This window comes from Monodelphis domestica, chromosome 4 (assembly GCF_027887165.1).
Source record: "Monodelphis domestica isolate mMonDom1 chromosome 4, mMonDom1.pri, whole genome shotgun sequence".
NCBI classification, from domain to species: domain Eukaryota; kingdom Metazoa; phylum Chordata; class Mammalia; order Didelphimorphia; family Didelphidae; genus Monodelphis; species Monodelphis domestica.
The window spans coordinates 420,474,413-420,497,639 of NC_077230.1; the positions used below are offsets into that span (position 1 = coordinate 420,474,413).

General features: G+C 40.7%; 1 protein-coding gene across 1 annotated transcript in view; it reads right to left on the reverse strand.

The window, feature by feature from the left end:
- Positions 1-23,227, reverse strand: part of ARHGAP35 (Rho GTPase activating protein 35) — a 160,832-nt gene that overhangs the window by 74,936 nt on the left and 62,669 nt on the right. The window contains exon 2 of the mRNA XM_001364886.4: positions 9,958-13,844. Within this exon, the coding sequence (XP_001364923.1) occupies positions 9,958-13,638 (3,681 nt within the window). The 5' untranslated portion in view covers positions 13,639-13,844. The remainder of the gene's footprint in view (positions 1-9,957; positions 13,845-23,227) is intronic.

Below are 23,227 nucleotides of genomic sequence, written 5' to 3' on the forward strand. Positions count from 1 at the left end.
TATAAAAGTCACTCTTCCCTACCATTCAGCTGTCTGTCCAAATGCACCATGGGTCCAGGGGCAGCAGACTTTGCCAGCTGCTTTGAATTCATGCTGAAAATTTAAACTCCATCCTGAACCCTTAACAAAAACGAGGGTTGTGTCAACACAAAGCCCAAACAACCAGTCAATTCAATCGCTTCAATGAAATAAGTCAATTGTTGGGGGGGAAGAGGGGAAAGGCAGAAGAGGAGGAATAGCAAGCTGTCAATCTAATAATCTGCTGCTGTGTAGACAGAACAGTGGCTGATTGAAATGGTCACTTTTCATCAACTGGTATCTTTGGTGTAGACATAGTAAGTGAAAGAATACCCTCATTTAGTCTTTGCAAAGTTAATTCTCCATTCTCTATATTTCTCATCTCAGTTTTCATTTCTATAGCCCAAGTACATTTTATGAAGCACTTTAATCATAGAAGCTAAGCTCTGTGAGACAAATAATTCAGGTATTATTAGCCTCCCTTCAAAGAGGAAGAAATTCAGCCCAATTGGTCTCGATAAATGTTTTGGGGAGACAAATTTTCCCTTAGCCCTTTGTCTTAAAAATGGAACCCTGTTCAAATCAAGAACACATGTGATACCCAGTGGAATCATGTGTCGGCTATGGGAGAGGTGGTGGGAGGGGGGAGGTAAAGAAAATGATCTTTGTTTCCAATGAATAATGTTTGGAAATGACCAAATAAAATAATGTTAAAAAAAAAAATGGAACCCTGATCACACCGATCTAATCTTTCACAAATACATGGGCCTAGGAGAGAAAAGACCTTGTGTGGCAGCCTCCTCTGATCATGGAAACTAATGAGGTATAAGCCTAGATTTTCAGAGAGCATGGTAGAGAGTAGGAAGCACATTGACTTTGAATACAGGAATTAATTCTGATCAGTTATGCTTATCTGGGACATAGATTTTGCCCTGTTTTGGGGGGATGGGGGCAGGTAGAAGAGAGAAAAAGATAAATGCTTAATAACTAACTTAGAAAAAAATTTTAAAGGGCACTGGCTTTGAGGTCAAATGACTTGGGTCCTGGTTCCCTGATTTACTACCTTTGTGCCCTGGGGCAAGATATCTAATTTATCTTGGCCTCAGTTCCTCAGTCTGTCCATTAGGCCAGAGGTTCTTAGCCGTTTCTGTACCATGAACTCCTCTGGCAGTTAGTATGATGAAGGTTAAGAACCCCTTCTCAGACAAATGTTTTTAAATGCATAAAATATATTGGATTACAAAGGAAACCAATTCTTTTTTTTTTAAAACCCTTACCTTCCGTCTTGGAGTCAATACTGTATATTGGCTCCAAGGCAGAAGAGTGGTAAGGGCTAGGCAATGGAGGTCAAGTGACTTGCCCAGGGTCACACAGCTGGGAACCACACAGCTGGGAACTGTCTGAGGCCAGATTTGAACCTAGGACCTCCCGTCTCTAGGGCTAAAAGGAAACCAATTCTAATGAAAGCTATAAAAATATTTTTAAAAGAATTATGGATGCCAAGTAAAGAAAATAATAAACTGATAAATCAATAAACATTTATTAAATACCTACTATATGCCAGGCACCATGCTAAAAGCTGGATATGCAAAAAGAGACAAGACAGCTCTTGCCCTTAAGGAGCTTATCTAATGACAAGACAATATATAAATATATACAAAGCAAGCTATATGCAGAATAATTAGGAAAAAATTAACTGAGGGGAAGAATTGGAATTTAGCTAAGAAAGTCCATAATCCAAGCAGAGGAGAGAGGGTGGTCCAAGCATGAGGGACAGCCAGGAAATATATGCCTAGAGCCAGGAATTAGAATGTCTTGTTCATGGGACAATCAGGAAGGCCAGAGTCAAAGATCATTTAGTTCATTCAACCCCCTGGTTTTACCAATGAGCAAAATTAAGCCCAAAGTAAATACAGTAACATGTCCAAGGTATCAAAGTATGGTGGAGTAAGGTGCATTTTCTAATTGATATGGGAGGCAACATAGAGCAGTACTGGAGTTTACTGATGCCTCCAGCATCTCCCCAATGATGTCCATCCTCTATCAGTCACCAAAGGGATTTTCCTAAAGCACATATCTAATCATGATTCCCTGGGCTCTCACTAGCTCTCAAACACCCTCCCTCTACATCCTAGCTGTTTCTAACCTGTCAATTCTGCCTTGGTAACATCTCTTGAATATACTGCTTTATCTCCTCTGACTCTGCCCATACTCTGACTGGTACAGGGTCTGCTCACCTCATACCTACTAGGTCTCCTGACACCTCACACACTAAACTGACTCTCAATGGTCAGTCACCTTTTCATAATCAGTTCATCTTGTCTCTTAAGCTCCTGGAGAGCAGACACTATTATATGACAGTCAGTCATGTCAATAGACTCTGATGAGGCACTGACTAATGGTCAGGCATTGGGCTTATTATTAGTGCAGTGGAATTTATACATGGAAGTAAATCAGGGGCTTATGTTGGGCAACCCCCTTGTTTTAGCAGTGAGTGAAATTGAGCCCCAAGTAAATGTGGTAATTTGCCCAAGGTCAAACAGGCCACAAAAGTAGCATGGGTGAGTGGGGGAACTCGGGGACTCTGGCTCCAAGTGCTCCATCACTGTTTATCATTCCATACCTTGCAGTATCCAACATACCATAGGCAATCATCAAATGTCTGCCATTGAATGGTTGATGAAAACAGACCCAAACTCCTGATCCTTTAAGAAAATACTCTGCTTTCTTTTCCAGTAAAAATCCAAAAACAATTCCTCCTCCTAGCAGCTGGTTCTACATTTGCTCCTCCTGATGGTATCTTGTTTTTCCAGGCCAGTGCTGGTTGGTTAGAATTCTTTTTTTTTTTTAAACCCTTACCTTCCGTCTTGGAGTCAATACTATGTATTGGCTCCAAGGCAGAAGAGTGGTAAGGGCTAGGCAATGGGGGTCAAGTGACTTGCCCAGGGTCACACAGCTAGGAAGTGGCTGAGGCCGGATTTGAACCTAGGACCTCCGGTCTCTAGGCCTGGTTCTCAATCCACTGAGCAACCCAGCTGCCCCCGGTTAGAATTCTTAATACTAACAAACTTTAATAGGTTTGCACCCAGGAGGAACAGAATTAGACTTTGCTTATCTTTGCAATGGGATGACAGAGTAGTTCATCTTTCAAAGCAACATTTTCCAAGGCAGGAAGAGACAATGATTTCACCTTTGACTCGGTCTCCAAAGGATATTCTTAAATTGACTTTTGGCATATTATTGCTCCTGGAAGAGGTTATCGTTTTTTATTTTGCTTGAGAAGGTGGTCCCCTTAACTAAAGATAGAGGAGGGAGGGAGATGATCATTTTGGGCATGCCGATATAGCACGGAGGTTGCAGTGGGTCCTCTAATGGAAGTGTTAGTTACACAGAAGTACAGAGCTATCTAGAGGCCCGACAGGAACCAGTTATTTTCTGCCATAGTTACTCAGTTCCCTGGGAATGTGCTTTAAGAGCATCATTTTTTTAGCGGGCTACAAAATCAGAAACAATCCTAACTCCCTAGACAGGGTTATTCCAGTTTCCTCATTCCCAAGTATACCATCAGAAGATTGTTGGGGGTTCAGATGAACTACTCTGACAATACTCTGGATAAAGAAAAGAAAACTTCCTGAAACATTTAGATCTCAGTACCTTTGGAAAAAAGGCTTAGACAAAACAAGTGAAAGCAGGTAGGGTCATATAGGATCTTGTATTAGAATCAGAGAAGCATAAAACAGCAGAACAAAAGACAAGCCTGAGGCATCAGCTTAGTTCAACTCCCTCATTCTACCAAAGGCCAAGAGGCACCAGAGTGAAATAAAAGTGGCTTCTGATTAAGGAAAATCTGAGTACAAGACATACTTCAAGCTTAGCAAAGAACCTGGTACACACTCATTGCCTAATAAATGCTAGGAACTCAAAGACCTTTGGCACAACCTGACCATGTGTGTGGCCCTGAGAAAAATCACTTTGCCTTAAAGAGCTCCCAGTAACTCTTGAAGACTGGGATCTCAGAAAGAGGCCTCCCTGGTAGCGCCTGTCACCAGAAGGCCCTGCAATGATGAAATCTCCCAGGGAGGCAGAAAACTAAAATAAAAACAAAAACAGTGGAGGCCCATTGAGGGAGAAATCACTGGGCAAAGTTCTCCCAGCCTGTTGGTGGTGTCAGTGAGCCAATAGGAAGAACAACTGTTTTCAACAGGTCTACTCCTATTATCAATCAACTAGCCAACATTTATGAAGCACCTACTGTGTGCCAGGTACCGGGCTAGGCAGTGGGGATATAATAAAGAGGCAAAAGACAGACTTTGCCTGTGAGAAACTTGAGGTCTAATGAGGGAGACAAGATGCAAACAACTAAATACAAACAAGCTATATGCAAGATAAATAAGAAATTAACAGAAGGAAGGCACAGGAATGAAGAGGAGTTAAGGAAAGCCTCCAGTAGAAAGTGGACTTAAAAGAAGTCAGGAAGGTCAGGAGTTGGAGTAGAAGGAGAGTGGTCCAGGATTTGGGGCTAGCCAGAAAGAATGCCTGGAGCAGAGATGGATAATCTCGTTCACATCCCAGCCCAAAGGCCAGAGGCACTGACTGGTTCAAAGAGTATGTGTAGGGAGTAAGGTATAAGACTAAAAAGGTTGGAGGGGCAGGTTATGAAGGGCTCTGCATGCCAAGCTGAGTATTCTGTATTTAATCCCTCCGATCAGAGAGGCATGGCAGTGCAAGCCATCATCCAGACCGATAAGCTTATCCAAGGGGAAACATAACGTTTGTGGAGCTGACATCAAAGTAAAGTAGTTTGTAGCATAAGATGTTGAAAGGATGTTTGAACAGAGGAATCTAGAGGGTCAGAACTCCAAGACACTCAGTAATCTTCATGGTCCATCTTATTTTGCAGGAGATGCAGAATGACTTTGGGTCAGGAATCCTGATGACTTTTAACCATGGATGGTGAGGGACAAAAGTCCACTAAATTAATCCAGTGATATCTGGCCTGCTTTGGGAGGCAGAGAAGATAGCCCAAGCAAAGCTGTTATTGACAGGTTGGCTTCTTAATGGCTTGGTGAGGTAAGCTCAGCCCTGACTTTTCATGGGCTTCATATTTGGGTGTCTGGGGCAGAAATTATCTTAATAAGAGGAAAGCAGTCAGAATACTTCTTAAGCTACATATATAAAAATGTGACCTTACAAAAAAGAAAGTACAAGATGAGTAACCCTCAGAATTAGCTGTCCTAAAACCACTGAAAAGGAATTTAATGACAAGAATTTCCAATTATTTAAAGGTTTTATCCCTACACAAAAATCTGCATAGACAAATGATGTAAAACTAAATTAGCCTGTTGCAAAAATATTTTTTGGGGGGCGGGTAAGGTAGCACAGTGGATAATGTGCCAAACTGGCATCTAGTGATCCTGGCTTCAAATCTGTCCTCAGAATACTTCCTAGCTATGTGACCTGGGACAAATCACTTAAACCCAATTGCCAAGCAGAGTAATGGTGAACCTATGGCATGGGTGCCAAAGATGGCACTCAGACTGCTCTTTGTGAGAACTTGGCTGCTCCCCCGCCTCCCAAAATTGTTACTAGAAAGGCAGAGGCATTTGGGCAAAGCTGCTCCCTGCCCTTCTTCACTATGCCTGATGATATTTTTTTTACATCCCCCACCCCTCTGCCTAGCAGCCCCCTGGGAGCACTCAGCAGGGTAAGGTGGGCAGCTCTCAGGCAGCAGAGCTGGAGGGGAGCAGAGTGCTCAGGCCACTCCCCTCCCCCCCATACTCCCTGAGAATATTCCTCACTTCACCCACTACTCCACCCAGCAGCCCAATGGGAGTGCCTCTTCCTCCCCTGTGTGTGGGGTAAGAGTGGGGTGAGGTGGGGGCAAGGCCCAGCACTCTGTCTCTTAAAGGTTTCCCATCACTGGCCAGCATTATCACTTACTTGCTTTAGAATACTTAGCATCCATTCTAAGGCAGAAGTTATGGGTTAAAAAAAATTTTTTTTTCAATGACAAGCTAGAAGGTGCTAAATACATCATGTTTCAGATCCAGACTGTGCCGGAAAACATTTGAGGATCAGTCTATCTCCCGAATCCTAGGATTCTATGTTGCTTCAAAGATTCAACATATCATCAGGTTAAGATGGAACCCCTCAGCTGACTAGCTTGCTATTTCTACATTCAAGGCTTTCTGGAGCCTTCTAGCTCTAAAAGCCTTAGCATTCTATACCCTAGGATAGCTTCCCAGCTCAAGGCCTTCTGGTACTGCCCCACTTCACACTACTTTTCCAAGATCCTTCCCAGCACCAAAGTTCTCACTGGTGAAGTCTCCAGAAATTTTACCTGTTTACATTTTGTCTTCATTTGAAATTCTGACAATCTACAAAGATCTTGGTTCTAAGCTGCTTCTACATTAGGGGCAGTCATACAAAGAGCAGGAAGACTAGGTATTGAGGGCTCTGGATAGGCATTCAGTTAGAGGATGGTGATCAAGTCCTTTTATCTTGCAAGAGATTCTGTTTTCTTGTCATCACCACAATAATGATGATAACATCTAGGTTAGCTAACTCATAGGACTTTGTGATAATTAAAATGTTTGGGAGCAAGGGAATATATAACAATTATGACCCCTGAAATATGTTTTCTACTGTGTCTTGGTTTTATATAAGATGGTCGCCAGGGAATATATTCCCAATTTATGAATATGCCCAAGCCAACTGGGTTTTATAGAGAAATTTAATTTATAATACACTGATTAATCAATAGAAAAAGAGAGAAAGTAAGAAAGGAATAAGAATGAAGGGCCTCAAGCCAATAAGGCCTAGACCTCAGTCCTAAGAGATAAATCAGTCAGTAGGTTTTATCACTCACCCAAGATCTCTCTAGGTAAGGCTTCTCATGCCAACCTCAGGCTCCACCTTCAAGAGAGCCTCCTTTCAAGAAATGTTTCCAGAGAATTCTCCTCCTAACTCCTTCTGAGTTCTCCTTCCACAGCCTCCTTCAAGACCTCTCCAGGAGCTCTCCCTCCAGGACCTCTCTCCTCTCAGACCTCCTCCAGAGCATCCACCTCTCAGTCCTCAGACCCCGCTACCTTTAAGCAAAAAATCTAAGTTCCCTCCCCTCAGTTCTCCCATCTACCAATCACTGTCGATCTCTCCCCTCTGCCAATGGTGGCTCTAGCTTAACCCAGGACTGCCCAGAGGTCTGCCCCCTTTGCACATGTCTGTTGAAGGTCATATTCTCAAATAATTAAATCTTGATCTTTGCTGCAGCCCTTCCTAAATCCTGTTACTCTGAGTAGGGTGGAGATCGTAGTTTCCAAGACCTGGTTCTGTCATTCCAAGTTATCTCTATTGTATCAATTCTAAAATCAATCATGACTCAAAGAACTTCCTGTTCTATGCTTAAGCATAGGTCAAAGCCCTTTCCATTGTTTAGCAAAAGGTTTCTGTCCTAAAGTAGTCTTAAGTAGGGAGGAGAAGGATCCTCCCATGCCAAGGAGTTTCATATTCCAATAGAGTTCTTACTATCAGTAGGAGATTTTTTGTTTAAGTATGAAATTTTCCAATGGGGAAATTTCCAACATTCATAAGTCTAAGAAATTTTAAGGTTTACAACTTTGAGGAGGAAGATACAGAAATGTGAGCTTCAAAAAGGATACAACTATTGGGAGAACTCAGAACAGATTTGAGATTTAGGAACAAAGCTACAAGTAGGGCATTAATGTCATCAGATTTTATAAAGGAGACTACTGAGGGTCATGGGCACACTAACAGAAACAGGATTTGAACTTGGGCCTCTTGACTCCAAAGACAGGGTTCCTTCTTGTCAATCAGTCATAGTTGGAAAAATTGCCGACTTTTATCAAGTGCTCACGGAGAGACCAGAGAGCAAGAAGAGAAAGAATGGTGGGTAAGGAAGGCCTCTGGGAACTTCCACTCTAGTTCTTGACTGGCTGCTTCACTACTATGGGACTTTGAGCATGTTCCTCCTTTTCTTTCATAACCTGTCTCCTTCTCTGAAAAAATGAAGAGGGTCACAACAGATTAGTGACTAGAGAACCTACTATTTATACGGTGTTTTACTGACAACCATGGGAGGTAAGTAGGGAAAATAGCATCAGACCCATATGATTACTAGGTAAAGAAGCTCAGATAAGTTCAGGGATTTGGGCCCTGCATCACATAATCAGGGTTTTTTAATGTAAATTTGCTAATTCCAAGTCCAAAGACTTCTCCTACTATGCAGTTAAGTATCCTTAAATATAAAATATCAATCAATCAATAAACATTTATTAAGCTCCCACCATGTGCTAGGGGCAGCTAGGAGGCTCAATGGCTGGAGGGCTGGGCTTGGAGTAAAGATGTGAGTTCAAATCAGGCTTCAGATATTTACTAGCTGTGAGAATCTGGACAAGTCATTTAACCTCTATTTGCCTTAACCCACTGACAGAATTGGCAAAATGATACAGTATCTGTGCCAAGAAAACCCTATGGATGGTATTAGTGAGCTATGGTCCACTGGATCATGAAGAGCCAGATATGACTAAACAACAACAACAATGTGCCAGGCACTATGTTAAATGCTGGAGGTACAAAAAAAGGCAAAAGATAGACCTGCCCTCAAAGAGCTTACAATCTAATGGAGAAAACATACAAACGGATACAAAACAAGCTATATATAGTACAAATGGGAAATAATCAACAGAAGGAAGGTACTAGAATTTAGAGGGGTTAGAAAAGACTTCCTGTAGAAGATGAGATTTTAGTTGGGACTTAAAGGAAGCCAGGGAGGGTCAGTACTCAGAGCAGAGGAAAGGGAGTGTTCCAGGCCTGGGAGACACCTGAGAAAAAACCTAGGGCCAAGAGATGGAGTGTATTGTGCCTGAAATAGCTAGGATGCCAGTGTTACTGGATTAAAGAGAACATGTTGGGGACTAAGGTATATGAAAAATGGAAAAGTAGGAAAGGTCTAGGTTTGAAGGACACTGATTGACAAAAGGATATTTTGTATTTGATCCTGGAGGTGGAGAGGGATCTACTGGAGTTTCCTGACTGGGGGCACAATATTAATTAGAACATGGTTAGAAACTATGCTTTCGGAAAATCCTTTTGGTGGATGAAAAGAGAACAGACTGGAATGTAGAGAGCCTGGAGGTAGGCTGACCTACCAGCAGCTACTACAATATTCTATGAGTAAGGTGATATAGTCTGCACCAGAGTGGGGGCAGGGTCAGAGGAGATAAGGGGGTGTATTCAAGAGATGTTTCAAAGGTGAAATCAACAGGCCTTAGCTACAGATTGGATGTGGGAGGAAGGGGTTTGAGAGAGTGAAAGTCCAGGATGACTCCTGAATTGTGATCCTGAGGGACTAGGAGTACAGTTTCACCCTCTACAGTAACAGGAGAGTAGAAGTAGGGGAAAGATGATTTGATCTAGTTTGAACATATTGATTTTGAGGTGTCTCCTGGACATGCAATTCAAGATGTCTGAAAGGAGATAAGATTGAAGGTTGATGGACTTTGGGACAGGATAGGCAGATTTTCAGTATAGAGATGAAAATCAAATCTCCTGGAGCTGATGATATCTCCAAGTAAAGTAGTATAGAGGAAAAGGAGGCTGGGATTCTAGGATTTAACAAATGAATAAATATTCAATCCATAAGTTTTACCCTATTGAGCTTCCTTCCCTAAGAATAATCATTCCATTTCATTCCAAGGACCTTTGCATGTCCCTTCTCTAGGAGAGGCCAGTGATAGGACTGAGAAAGATGCCAACATTTAAATAAGAAAAGGTTCCTGGGCTCCACAGAACTTACACTCATTCAATTAATGTTGACCAAGAATTACTATGTGAAAGTCTCTGTTTTAGGCAATATATTTCACTCTAAGGTAAATTCCATTCCTAAACTGCTCTCTACCCCCACAAAGGTGAACAGATTACCTTGGTGTTCCTTCGGAGACTGCGCAGAATGTTCCGCCTCCTAGGATCTTCATCTGTTTCATAAGGGATTACAGAATTGTCCCCTTTGTATCCTTGGGAGGCCTGATCCTCCTCTTTCTTCCGGATTGGCCCCAGCTCATCATCACTCCCTACACTGAAGCTTGTCCTGTAGCTGGCAAAGCGCCCTAAGCGTGTACACCGTGTCCTGTATAACACAGGTTTGCTCACTATAGATACTTTGCGCCCTCGCTCCAAAGAGCTAGTGTCCATTTCACTGTCAGAGCCATTGGCGCTCCCATTGGACTGGGTTTTGTTGATATTACGGATGGTGATGATTTTGCCTTGGGTGCTGTCATGTGGCACTGAGTAGATATTTTCCTCCTCATTCCGTGGCTTGACCACAGCATCCATAGGCTCTGCATAATCTGATGGATCAAACCCATCAGCAGGTAACCAGCTGCTAGAAGACATCGATTTTCTCTGTGCATCCTTATGCCCTTGGTCCAAATAAGACAGATCCCCTTTTATTTCAAAATGGACAGGAGGCTTTGGTTTCACGGGTGGAGGTACTTTGTTGTTGAGCTTACTCTCAATGCTCATAAAGAAAGACAGACCATCATTCCCCTCTAACTCCATGGAGAGCTTAGAGTGGTCTTTGGACAAGGAGGGCAGGCATGTATCTTCTCGGAAGAGGCTATAGGAGGAAGGCTCAGTGTCTTCTTCAGAGTCGGGGAGATGAGAGTTACAGAGAGGAGAGCTAGCTCGTGGGGAGTTAAACACTTCCTCAGTGGTGCTACAGGCCTCAGCAACATTGTCATACATGTGGGTAGCCTCAACAATGTTCTTCTTTTCTGCCACATCTTTGAAGAATAAATGAAAGAGTTCAAGTTTATGCTGAGGCTGGCTACAGGGGATACTTGTGAACCTTCCATCAATTTCTTGGGCTATCTCCTCTCCTTCAGTCAACTGTTCCCGGCTTAAGTCGTTGTCCAGAACATCAGTTGTGCAGTCAGTCAAAGCAACTAACTGAATGGGAATGATGTCCTGTACTTCACAAAGAAAGGCACGTAACATAGCCAAGGAGGCCTTCCGTTTGGCTGAATAAAAAACGATGTACCCATGAACCAATCGGTTTTTCCTAATGCTAAATGAGGAATGGTATGAAAGAACTGACAATTCAATGCGCTTTTTGTGGGGTCCTATTATTGGTAATTCAAGTAAAACTGAGTTGTTGCTGCCGCCCTGAGAAGGCTTACAGGTTTGGGACTGGAGAATGGGAAAAAGAATGTCATCTGTATTAAATGGATCTCCACACATTAGACACATTACAATCCGCAGATCAATGTCAGCCAAATCTTTGATGCTAGCAGTTGAACTGACAAGGTTTAAGTTCCGCTTTGAGTCCAAAAGTCCTTTCAACACTTGACTAATTTGTTTCTCATTTATGTTGCGCCCATAACCAATACCGGCAGAAGCTGGATCCAGAAAGACACACTGTAGCTTGCTGGCAATCTGCTGGCCTTGCTGTATTAAGCTATGTAGTGTTTCTCCACTAGTGTCTCCTCGTTTGTTCACTAATATTAGTGTCAGAGGAAGATGAACCAAATGATTGTCCCTACGGCCAAGAGTGGACTCTCTGCTTTTTTCAATACTTTCTACAACATAGGAGAGAGACTCCTTGGAATTATAAAGGCAGAGACAGCCATGTGGCTGAAAGGTCGGTGTCTGGAAAGCATTTACAGGAAGTCGAACGTTGCCCTCTATTGGCCTCAGAGAAAGTTCATACATTTTGCCATCTATCACATATTTGTCATCATTTGTACAAAGAGCCCGAATCTCATTTGCCAACTCTCTAGCCAAACCGTCCTTGCCGAGAATAACCAGATTGATCCGATCTATATTGGGGTCGGAAAGTGAGTTTTTCTGATTGCGCTCAGAAGGTCTGATGAACCGAGAACTCACTGAGTGTTCAATTTTGGAGTCTGCACACCCTGGACAACTGGGACATGTCTCCTTGGTTGGGTGGTACACAAAGTGAATATGCTTTAAGATGAGGGCATCCCGTTCTGCTTGGAGCTTCTGGAGCGCTTTAAATCGCTGTTCTTCCCCCAATACATCTTGAATAACACCCATCTTCTCTTTACTGGGTTTAGCATCCAGTTCTAGCTCATAGAACAACTCTGAATACTCCAGAAGTAGTTCCTGAAATTCTTCCTTGGCTTTGTCTATAATCTGTTTTTGGTGTTTGCTGTAGATATCCATATAGACAGATTCTTCCAGCCACTGGTAAAAATCTTCATTCATGATAAAACTCCGAGCCTCTTCCCAAGGCTTCCCAGGAGTGATGAAGGGAGATGTCTCTAGGTTTTCTTTGAAAGACCTTCGCATCTCAGCTCTCTTCCTCTCATTCCTCAGCTTTTCTAAATGGGCCTCATACAGCTGCTCAGCAGGTAGAGTCTCCATTAAATCAAAAGGTATTCGTTCATTTTCCATGTTGTCAATGTGGCTGGTGGCATCCCAAGGTGTTTCTTCAAGCACAACAAACCACTTGAGGAACTCTGGCTTGGTTTCCAATAGTTTTTCTGCTTTGATGCAACTCAAGTGGTCAATTTCATCAAGGTTGGGGATGAGAGCTTCAAAAGCCAGTGGGAGGGCTGCGAGATAGAGCTTCCTTCGACGCTCAATGTGCTCATGCTTGAGCCGGTGGGTGTGCTGCAGGAACAGCTTCTTGGCTTTCTGTGTTCCCTCGAGGTAGACGTAGTCCTGGTACTCGGGAGAAGACTGCATCTTCCGGCTGACACCTGGCCAGTTCTCGTTGTGACTCTTCACAATGCGGCTCACCAGCCACTCGTATTTATCCTTTGCAGTTGCTATCTGCTGGCTTTGCTGCTTCAATGCTTCAAAGTAAGGGATGATTTTCATCTTCCCCCGACTTTTATCAATAAGCTGCACTAAAGTACTAAAAGCCAGGTCCACATTCACATTAGATCGAGCTGAAGTCTCCACAACCTGGAGATTCTTTTTGCTTAAGGCAAAAGTATGTGCATCTCGAATGTACCGCTCAACTCCCTCATCACACTTTGTCAGAACCACCACTATAGGTTTTTTTGTCTTGGCAAGTTGATTGTAAAGATTGGAAACAAACTTGAGCTGATCATCAAAGTTCCTGTTCATCCCCCTGCTCACATCAATGCACAGAAGAAAGCCATCAATCAGCAGCTTTCCTTCTGGCATTTGTTTCTGTTCAAAGTCCTGTTCCAGCCCTAGCTGGTCAGTGCAAAAATACATGAGCTTTTCTGCTGATGCAAGCTTGGTGGCTGCAGCTCTCTTGATGTAAGGCTGCAGGGCAGTGCTCCGGTGAGGCTGAAATGTCTGGTCATCAATAAATTCAGTCTGCTCCACAATGTGGATTTTACATTCCACACAGTCCTCCAGGGAGCGCCCAACTTCTCCCCAATACAGGAAGTGGTCATTGTTGACGACCCTCCCACCAAAGTCACTGGTGCTGAGGACAGAAGTATGGTCCAAATGAAATTCATCAGCACTGGGGCGAACAAAACGATTGCACAGGCAAGATTTCCCAATGCCACACTGGCCCTTCTCCTTCTCTGTCCCAGACAATCCCACCACACTGATATTGTAGGTGGGAATGCGGACATCTTGCTTCCTTGCCATCATCATCGTCGACACATCCTGCCAGGGTCAACCACTTCCAAGATGATAAGGGTCTTCCAGTGTCCTGTAGAGCTTTGTCACCGGTCAAGGGTAGGACAGTCGTTACCAGTGCAGGAAAACTGCCCAAGCAGGAGAAGAAACAGTTCTCATAGCGTTTATGGACCAGAAAAAGGTCCTTTCTCACTGCTCATCATTCAACAGCCAGCACTTCCCTATAGGACAAAAAAAAAAAGCCAACCAACATTATAATTCTGAAATCATAATACAGCTATCAAATGACAATAGTCACAAATGACTCCTAGTACTTGAAAAGAGACCCAGTATTTTTTTAAACCAATACTTTGTCAGTAAAAACTCTAAGATAGAAGGGCAAGAATTAAGTGACTTGTCCAGGGTGACATGGCTAGAAAGTATCTGAGTCCGGACTTGAATCCAGGCTCTCCCAATTCCAAGACTAGTGCTCTATTTATTATGACTCTTAGCTGATCCTAAGGGCCAAGTATTTAATATTTTCAGAACTAAAACACTTAATTTATTCACAAAATAAGAGCATTTCATGTTACTCACGAACAATGATCTTCTACTTATCATCTATATTGTACCTTATTTAGACATTTTGCCCTGATAAGATGTTATTCTCAAACACTGCAGCCAGTTCTAGAAATTATATTTTTAGGAGGAACATTGCCAACCTGGAATGGTTCCACAGAAACACAACTAGGATGAGGAAAGGCCTCAAAATCATGTCAACAAAAATTGGTTGAAAGAACTATGGCTGCTTAACTGAGCCACAGGGGAAGATATGGAGGAAGATATGTCTTCAAATATTTATCTTTATATTTGTATCCCTAGCATTTGACATAGCTAATCTCTTGCCCAAAGAAAGGCATGATGTTTATGGAACTTAATTGAGTTTGCATAAAAAGGATTGGTTTTTACTCTGCTTAGGATTGAAAATTTTCAAGCTGAGAGCCCAGGGAGAGTCTAATCCAAGGATCCTTACATTCTGGGGTCTGGAAACTTTTAAAAACACATTTTTAATAACTTGTATTTCAACATAATTGTTATCCTTTTGTAATTCTATGTATTGTTTTATGTCTGAGTAGTCTAAAGGATTCACCAGACTGCCCCCAAAAGGTTAAGAAGATCTTGTTTAGTCTAGCCCCCTTATTTGACATTAGAAAAAGTTGAGGCCCAGAAAACATATATATGCCTTGCCCAAGGTCAACAAGTAGAAGCAAAGCTAAAATGTGAGCTTCTGTTCTGACTCTACACCCAGCTGTCTTTTCTGTCACTAGGCTAATTCATATCAGAAGGTAATCCTAAAATCAACAGATGAAAGATACAAGCATGTGAATTTTACCAAAGATGTTCATACAAAGACTACATGACTCCTTGTCAAGGGGGAAATAGGGTCTAAATTAGATGACTTCTCAAGCCCCGTGAGAATAATCAACAATGGATTAGTAACAAAGCCAAATTCATTATCTCTAGAAATTACCATGGTGAACAAAATTATAAACAAATCTTACAAATTATCTTTCAATAAGTTTATAGCTTATAAAAGTCCAGTATTTTTACAATTTTATATCTATGGTAATGTAAGAAATGCCCTGCTGAAGAGACTAAATGGTCTATATCTCTGTCTGACAATGGTACCTGGGGAGGTCAGCCTGAAATCATCACTCTCCACCCTATGCAATGACATCAGAGGGGCTGCTTCCTAAAAGGTCATAGAGGCCAGCTCTATACAGAAATACAACTTGGCTAGACAAAGGTCAGAAAGAGGTCATTAAACCAATCAAGATGGGGAAATCAATGGATGCTAGCAATTACCTCTGAATGACCTAAAGCAGTATCAAGAGGATTCCTACTTCAGCAGGAAGAAATGAAAAAAACATGGCAAGAGATGAAAAATTTAGTCCCTTCCTTCATGTTCAATGGAAAATAACCAAGAAATGTGTATGAACGCTAGAAGTTCATTGAAATAGGTTCACTCAAAATGTTTTAAGTGTCAAATGGACTAAAAAACTAAGTATACTGACCCAGAACTGGGCAATCAAAAAGTAACCTTCAGAATTCAATCTTCAACTACATGATTAGCAGGAACGTCAAAATAAAGGAGGTAATCATTCCAGTCTTGCCTAGGTGAAACATCATCAATATCATCACTCATTTATATTATACTCTGATTTACAAAATCCACAGTTCACATTTTTATATTACTTTATGGCTTACAAAGTGATCTCTATAAAACTCTTGTGTAAGTAATGCAAACAATATACCCATTTTACAGATAAGGAAGCTAATATTCAGAAAGTGACTAGTCATTTGTCAACTGATAATTCTGTGTTCTAATCACTATACTATGCCCTCTCTTCAATTACAGCTAGAATTTGTCTAGTTAGTGCTAGATACCACAACAGGAAAAAGGGTGAAGCGGGGACAACAATCCAGAATATGTTCAAGAGTGTGAGAGAACTCAAACTATTGTAAGGGATTAAATTTAGGGGTTTGACCAAATATGTGAGAATTCTAAAATAATATGGTGGTCACTGATTTAAAATATACTCAAGACAAAATGACTTTTAATAGCTTTTATTTACAAAGAGGTGGAAAGAGTGAAAGTAGAAAAATGCAAAAAGAGGGTAGAGAAGATGTCTAGCTAAATTGTTAACTCTTGACCAGAGGACCCAGTGTTCTATCCATTCGGCCTCCTCCAAGAGGAGAAGGCCTCTCAGGAACTAATCTCTCCAGAAGCCAGGAAAAGAAAGCCAGCTACTCACTCACCCAAGAAATAGTCCAAGAGCCAGGGTCCCAAGTCAAAGCCGAGGTCCAAGCCCAAAGTCACCTCCAAGAGGCAGGTCACCAGTCAAAGCTCCAAGCACAAGATTCAAACCTGAGCCTAGCTGAAGAAGTTCAGGACTTTTTATAGTCCTTTCTTGTCCCTTCCCCTCTTCATAGGGGTCAATCACAGCTTCCAAATTGCCTAACACTCCCCAAGGGGGCAGTGTCTGTGGGATCTACCTCTCATCCTCTGAAGGTGTCAACTCTTATCAAAGAAGTCACAAGATTCTGATTGATTGGGTTAAAAAGGGTGGAGCTCTCCAAAAGGAGCAGAACCAGGAGAACATTGTACACAGATACTGATACACTGTGGTACAAGCAAATGTAATGGACTTCTCCATTAGTGGTAATGCAGTAATCCTGAACAACCCGGAGGGATCTATGAGAAAGAACACTATCCACATTCAGAGGAAAAACTGTGGGAGTAGAAACACCGAAGAAAAACGCTTGATTACATGGGTTGAGAGGGATATGATTGGGGATGTGGACCTTAAATGAACATCCTGATACAAACATCAACAACATGGAGATAGGTTCTGGTCAAGGTCACATGTGATACCCAATGGAATCATGTGTTGGCTATGGGAGGGGTAGGGGGAGGGAAGGGAGAGTGTTTGAAATTGACCAAAGGGGGAAAAAAGAAAAAACAAACAAACAAACAAAAAGAAAAAGGGTGGAGCTCTCCAAGTAAGTGATTTGTGAATTCTCTTAAAGTGTTAAGTAGGGGTTTCTTAGATTGATTAATTCAAAATAGACAAAGAGAATAAAGAATTCCCTTTTACACTACCTAAGAGTAAGTGGAAAGAATTTTATATATAATATATATAATATAGAATGTGTATGTATATACACACATATATACCCCCTTTGATTCAGTTATGGTACCCATCATGAAGCCTATACCCTAGAGACTAAAGGGGAAAAAGAAGACCCATATGTACAGAAATATAGCAGGGTTTTTGTAGTGGTAAAGAACTGAAAATTAAGGGGATGTCCTTTAATTGGGGAACAGATGAACAAATTATGGTCCATGAATGTTAATGGAATACTACTATTGTATTGTAAGAAATGATGACAGAAATAATTTAAGATAAGCCTGTGAAAACCTGTATGAACTGATACAAAGTTAAGTGAACAGAATCAGAAAAACATTTATACTATAATAACAATGTAAAAATGAAAACTGAACCTTAGGAACTCTGCTAAATGCAATGATCAATCATGATCACAGAAGACTGATAAAGAAAAATGTTATCCACCTCCTGACAGAGAGCTAATGGACTCAGGGTACAAAAGGAAACATATTTTCGGGCATGACCATATGGTAATTTGCTTTGTTTATATATGCTTATCTGCCACAAGAGTTTTGTTTTTATTTTTACTCATCCAAGGGGGAAAGGAAGTAGGAGAATAAATACATTCTTGATAATGGGGGGAAAATTGAAATTTAATATTTTAAAATGTTAAATTTTAAAAGCAGTTCTTTTAAAAATGGCTTCTTCCTATCTTGTCAGTCTTTTAACACATTACTTCGTTTTCAAATACTCTATGGTGTATAAATGGAGATTTTGAGCCTTTGGACTTCATTCATCTCCCAGAAGTCCCTTAGTTTTTCCCAGGGTTCCATTTTCCTGCTTACCCACATTTTGTGTGATTGTATTTAAGTGGCTGTAACTCCTCCCTCTACCTCTTTTGAACATGAGACCGGGCTTAAGTCAGGCAATTCTTTTGCTTTAGTTATTATTAATAAAGCTTTATAAAATATAATATTTAGTTTGATTATTAATTTAAAAACCCACAATGGTTTGGCCTTATTGGCCTACTACTTGCCATTTATTACACAGGGCAATCCATCTCCTGTCAACATGTCTTGTCTTTGTACTGGCTGTCCTCAGTGCCTGGAAAGTACTCCTTCCTCACCTCATACAGATAATCTCTAATTTCCTTGAAGACTCAACTTGAATGCCATCTCCTCCAAAAGGCACAGTGCCTTATTCTCTAAGAGTACCTTCCATTTACTCTATCATAAAAACTTAATATGCTGATTTCTATATATATTGTCTCCTCTGTTAGAATGTTAACAAATAAGGGAAAAGGCTATTTTTTCTTCTTTGTATTTCAATAGGTTTAACATGATGGCATATAGTAACCACTTAATAGATTCTTATTTACTGATGGGACATTCTGCTTTGGTCTAGGTACAGAAATAAGACTAATAGAGAAAGATTACAAGGAGGCAGATACTGACTCACAATAGTGAAGAACCTAACAATTAAGAGTTGTCAAAAAATGGTTCCCTCAGGTGATAGTTGATTACTCAGTACCAAAGGGGTTCAATTAGAGGTTGGATAATCACCAAAGACAAGAAATTTGTACTTTAGGTAGAGGTTGGGCTGGATAACCTTGGAGATTCCTCCCAGCTCTAAGTCTCTAAGTAGGAAAAATCTATGTATTACTTGAAACAATTCATTCAAGTCTCTACTAGGATTGTCATCTGGAGTATCAAGGAAATCTATGTTGCTAGAGTAACAAAATCCTTTCTCAAACCAGGAAATTGGGTACAACACAATACTCTTTTATGAGAAAAAACTGGAAACACTTTGGACCAAACCAGGTATGCATAACTCTATGGAAGTGGTGTCAGATTCAAATAGAAAGAGGTCTTTGAGGTAACATATCGTCTTAGAAAATATCAAACTAACATTATCTATGTTGTATTTTTATATTCCGGTTTGGACTAGGGCATGAGAGTTTGATACCTCTATACTTTTTTTAAAAAATCAATTTCCTTATCTGTAAAATGGAGAATATTTCATAACTTACTTTACAAAATCATGAAGAAAGTGCTTTGTGAATCTTAAAGGAATGGGAGCTTTCCTCCCTATAATTTTCTCAAAGCCTCTAACTTGGCTCAAGTCATGAAATGCCAAGCAGTGGGACTAAATTCACTCTAACTAACTAGTTTCTGTGTGTGTCTAGCAAATCCTAAAGTCTTGATGACTCAATTTCTTGCTTACCAAATAGAATCTAGAACATATGCTCCTCACAGCTATCTTGGGGGAAAGAATGTGACTTTGTATTGCAGGTATACTGTTTCTTTTGATATTCAGGATGGACTGCTCTGTGAGTAGGTGGTATGTAGTTTCCTAGTAAAATGTAAGCATGTCTTTTGAAGGTAGAGACTGCTCAATGGTGTACTGTTATCTCTAGTGCCTAGTAGTTCCTGACACATGGCGGGAATTTAATAAATGCATGTTGATTTATTCTTAAAAAACGAATTATAACTCTTGGAATTTTTAAGTTTTACTGATGCCTTTTCTCTGTAGACCCAACATTTTCTAATACCTGTCTCTCAATGAACTATCCCTGGAACAGAGTTAAGCAAAGCCAATTGGGACATCTACATCCCCAACACTGAACCTTTTTTTTTTTAAACGAACAATGAAGGGAAAACCGAATGATAGATAGCAATGTCTGCCAATATATACCCAAATCCACACCAATATTTGCTCACTTCTCTAGAGGGAACTCTTTTTGATGGCTATTCTCCCACAAGACTGATCACTATCGTTGATTCAGTTGGACTGTTTTTCAGTGTTGTTCTCATTTATATTACTAATGTCACAATGTAGTTTCTTTAAGTACTTTCCTCAAAAAACATCTACTACCTACTTAGAAAAGAATTTCCCTTCAATCCACATACACTGCTCTTTTTAAACCACAGATTTTATGGCTCTGCTTGCTCATTTTCTTCAAACAGCATATGAGTCTTCCTTTAGTTTATATCTCCTATCTTGCTGGGAAAAAAATAACTTCTTATAAAAGGTATGTATCTTCTACTTGGGAAAAACGTTTGGTAACTTCCCTCAAAAGGAAATTCATACTCTTAAGTCTGACATTCAAGACCCTGCACAATTAGGCACCAGTTTAAACTTTTTATCTCATTTCATATTACTCTCCAATGTTCACAATTGAAATGGATTCTTCTGCTTCTCAAATACTGCACTCTCCTATCTGAGGCCTTCACTCACTCACCAATGCTTCCTTATTTACTCTGTGTTCCTCTCCCTACCACTCCACTCCTTGGCCTGCTGAATTCCTAAGTGATTCTTTTTAGAATCCAATGCAAATACTACTTCCTGAAAGAAGTCTTCACTAATTCCCCCAGGCTGAAATGAGGTACCCACCACCTTTAGATTCTGTCCCCCCCACCCCATCTCACTAATATACAGTATTAGTATGATAATAAAGATAAATTCTGTCTGTTCTTCAAAGATTTTCTTGGCTGTTTGCTGCAGTCTGCTCAGTTGGCAAAAGATGTCAAGCAAATGTTTGACAGGAAGAAAGATGGATTGGTCATGGGGTTAAGAGCTAGGGATCAAATTGGATAGCCAGAGTACTCCAAGAAGTGAATGGTCCTGTCCAGGGAAGAGAAACCAAGGGATCTGAGTAGACCTTTGTGAAAGAGAATTCTTTACTCTATTGTCTATTCTGAGTTAACACTAATTAAAGTACCCCTAACTGGAACAACCTCCAGGAAGTGATACAGAGTGAAAGGAGCAGAACCAGGAGAACATTGTACACAGAGACTGATACACTGTGGTTCAATCAAACGTAATGGACTTCTCCATTAGTGTCATTGCAATGTCCCTGAACAATCTGCAGGGATCTAGGAGAAAAAACACTATCCACAAACAGAGGACAAACGGTGGGAGTAAAAACACTGAGGAAAGGCAACGGCTTGACTACAGGGTTTGAGGGGATATGATTGAGGAGAGACTCTAAATGAACACTCTAGTGCAAATACCAACATGGAAATGGGTTCGGATCAAGGACACATGTGATATCCAGAGGAATCATGTGTCGGCTATGGGAGGGATGGGGGGGGGGGGGGGGGAGAGAAAAGAAAATTACCTTTGTTTCCAGCGAATAATGTTTGAAAATGACCAAATAAAATAATGTTTAAAAGGAAAAAAAATAATTTAAGTACCCCTACTTAGTATCTCACTAGACTGAAGACAGGATTAACTCCCTCTTTGTCTACTTCTAAATTGAATCAACAAAAGATTAAACACCATACTTTTTCATACTAGGTGAGAAGCTAGCAAGGTACTTAAGAATTCACATCCTTAGAAAGTCAACCAAATCAGGAAACTGTGAACCTTTTTGATTCAATCAGCCAGGAATCTGAATCATTTTTATGAACTTAACCTTCAGAAGATGAGAAGTTGATCCTACAGACACTGCCCCCTGGGCAGTGCTAGATAATTTGGAAACTGTAACAGGTCCCTGTAAAGAGGGGAAGGAAGAAGTTACCCAGGGCAGATTGTTTTTGAGAAGATAGTCTGAAGAGGTTGTCTTCTGGAGATAGTCTTAGATAGACTTTGAGGAAGCTTCGAGGAGAATATGACCTGGATCGTGGGCTCAGAGCTCGGCTTCTACTTGGACTCTGACTCTTGGGACTACATTAGGCAAGTAAAAGGCTGGCCCCTTTCCTAGCTTCTGGAGAGACTAGTTTCCATCTTGGAGGAAGCTAAGTGGTTATTCACTACCAGCCTTCCTGGTTGAAAGTTAATTAATCTCTGCCTGGATTAAACAGACCCAGGGCAAAACATTTAGGTTGATAGGATAAGGTAACTTCTTTATCCTCCTCACATTTCTCTTCTTTATTGTTTCCTCTCTATACAAATAAATAAATTTTTAAATAAATTTCTAACTCAAGATATAATAAATACTGGTGACCACTGTAATAGTTAAAAGAGTGGGAGCCATAAACTGTAATAGTTAAAATAGTTGTGGCATAAACTGTAGTGATTAAAATAGTGGAAGATATAAATTGTAGTAGATAAAAGAGTGGATGAGTAAATTGTGACCACAGGAAATATGTTTTCACTACAGTGTTTTGTTTTTAAATCAAATATAAGGTGGTCGCCAGGGAAACATTCCCAATTATTCAAATATACCCAAGTCAGCTGGGTTTTATAGAAATTTTAATTAATTACAATGAGGAATTTAAAGAAAAGGAGAGAAAGAGAAAAAGGGGAATAATGAGAAAAGGCTAAGCCGTCCCTGGCCAGTCCTGGCCAACCCAGACCTAAGCCCTAAGAGAAAAGATCAGTCAGTCCTTAATCACTCACCACAAGATCTGTCCAAGCAAGGATTCTAGTGACACCAGGCCAGCTCCATCTCAGCTGACTTCACCAGCTCAATCCTCAATCTGAATGTTTCAGAATGTCCCTTGAGCTCCTATTTGAGCTCCTATTTAAAGGGCATTTTCTCCTATGTCACCTCCCCTAAGTCCTTACATCTACCAATCACAGTAGACGTTTTTTCAAAGGACAGACCATTCTTAGTTCACACCTGAGTAGACTAATCTTTTGAGTAATTCACACCTGAGTAGACTAGAATCTCTGAGTAAGTTTTCACCTCTTTGCTCCTTATAAATTCACAAGTTGCTTGACCTTTATAGGTACTTAGCACCCTTTTTGTATTAGTCCTAAAATAGGCATGGCTTAAGTATGGGTTTAAGTACTTTTCATTGTTCAGAAAAGAGTTTACAACTTTATCTTCCCCTAGGGCAGACTTAAGTAGATGAGTTCTCACATTCCTGATCTAAGTAGAGTTCACTGCCCAAATGGGGAATGGTCTTAATCCAATCTTATGAAGTAGGGTCTGGGAATTTTTAAGGTTCACACCACATACTTTCATATAATCATTGTCCAACCATCAATTTTAACTGTTACACCTT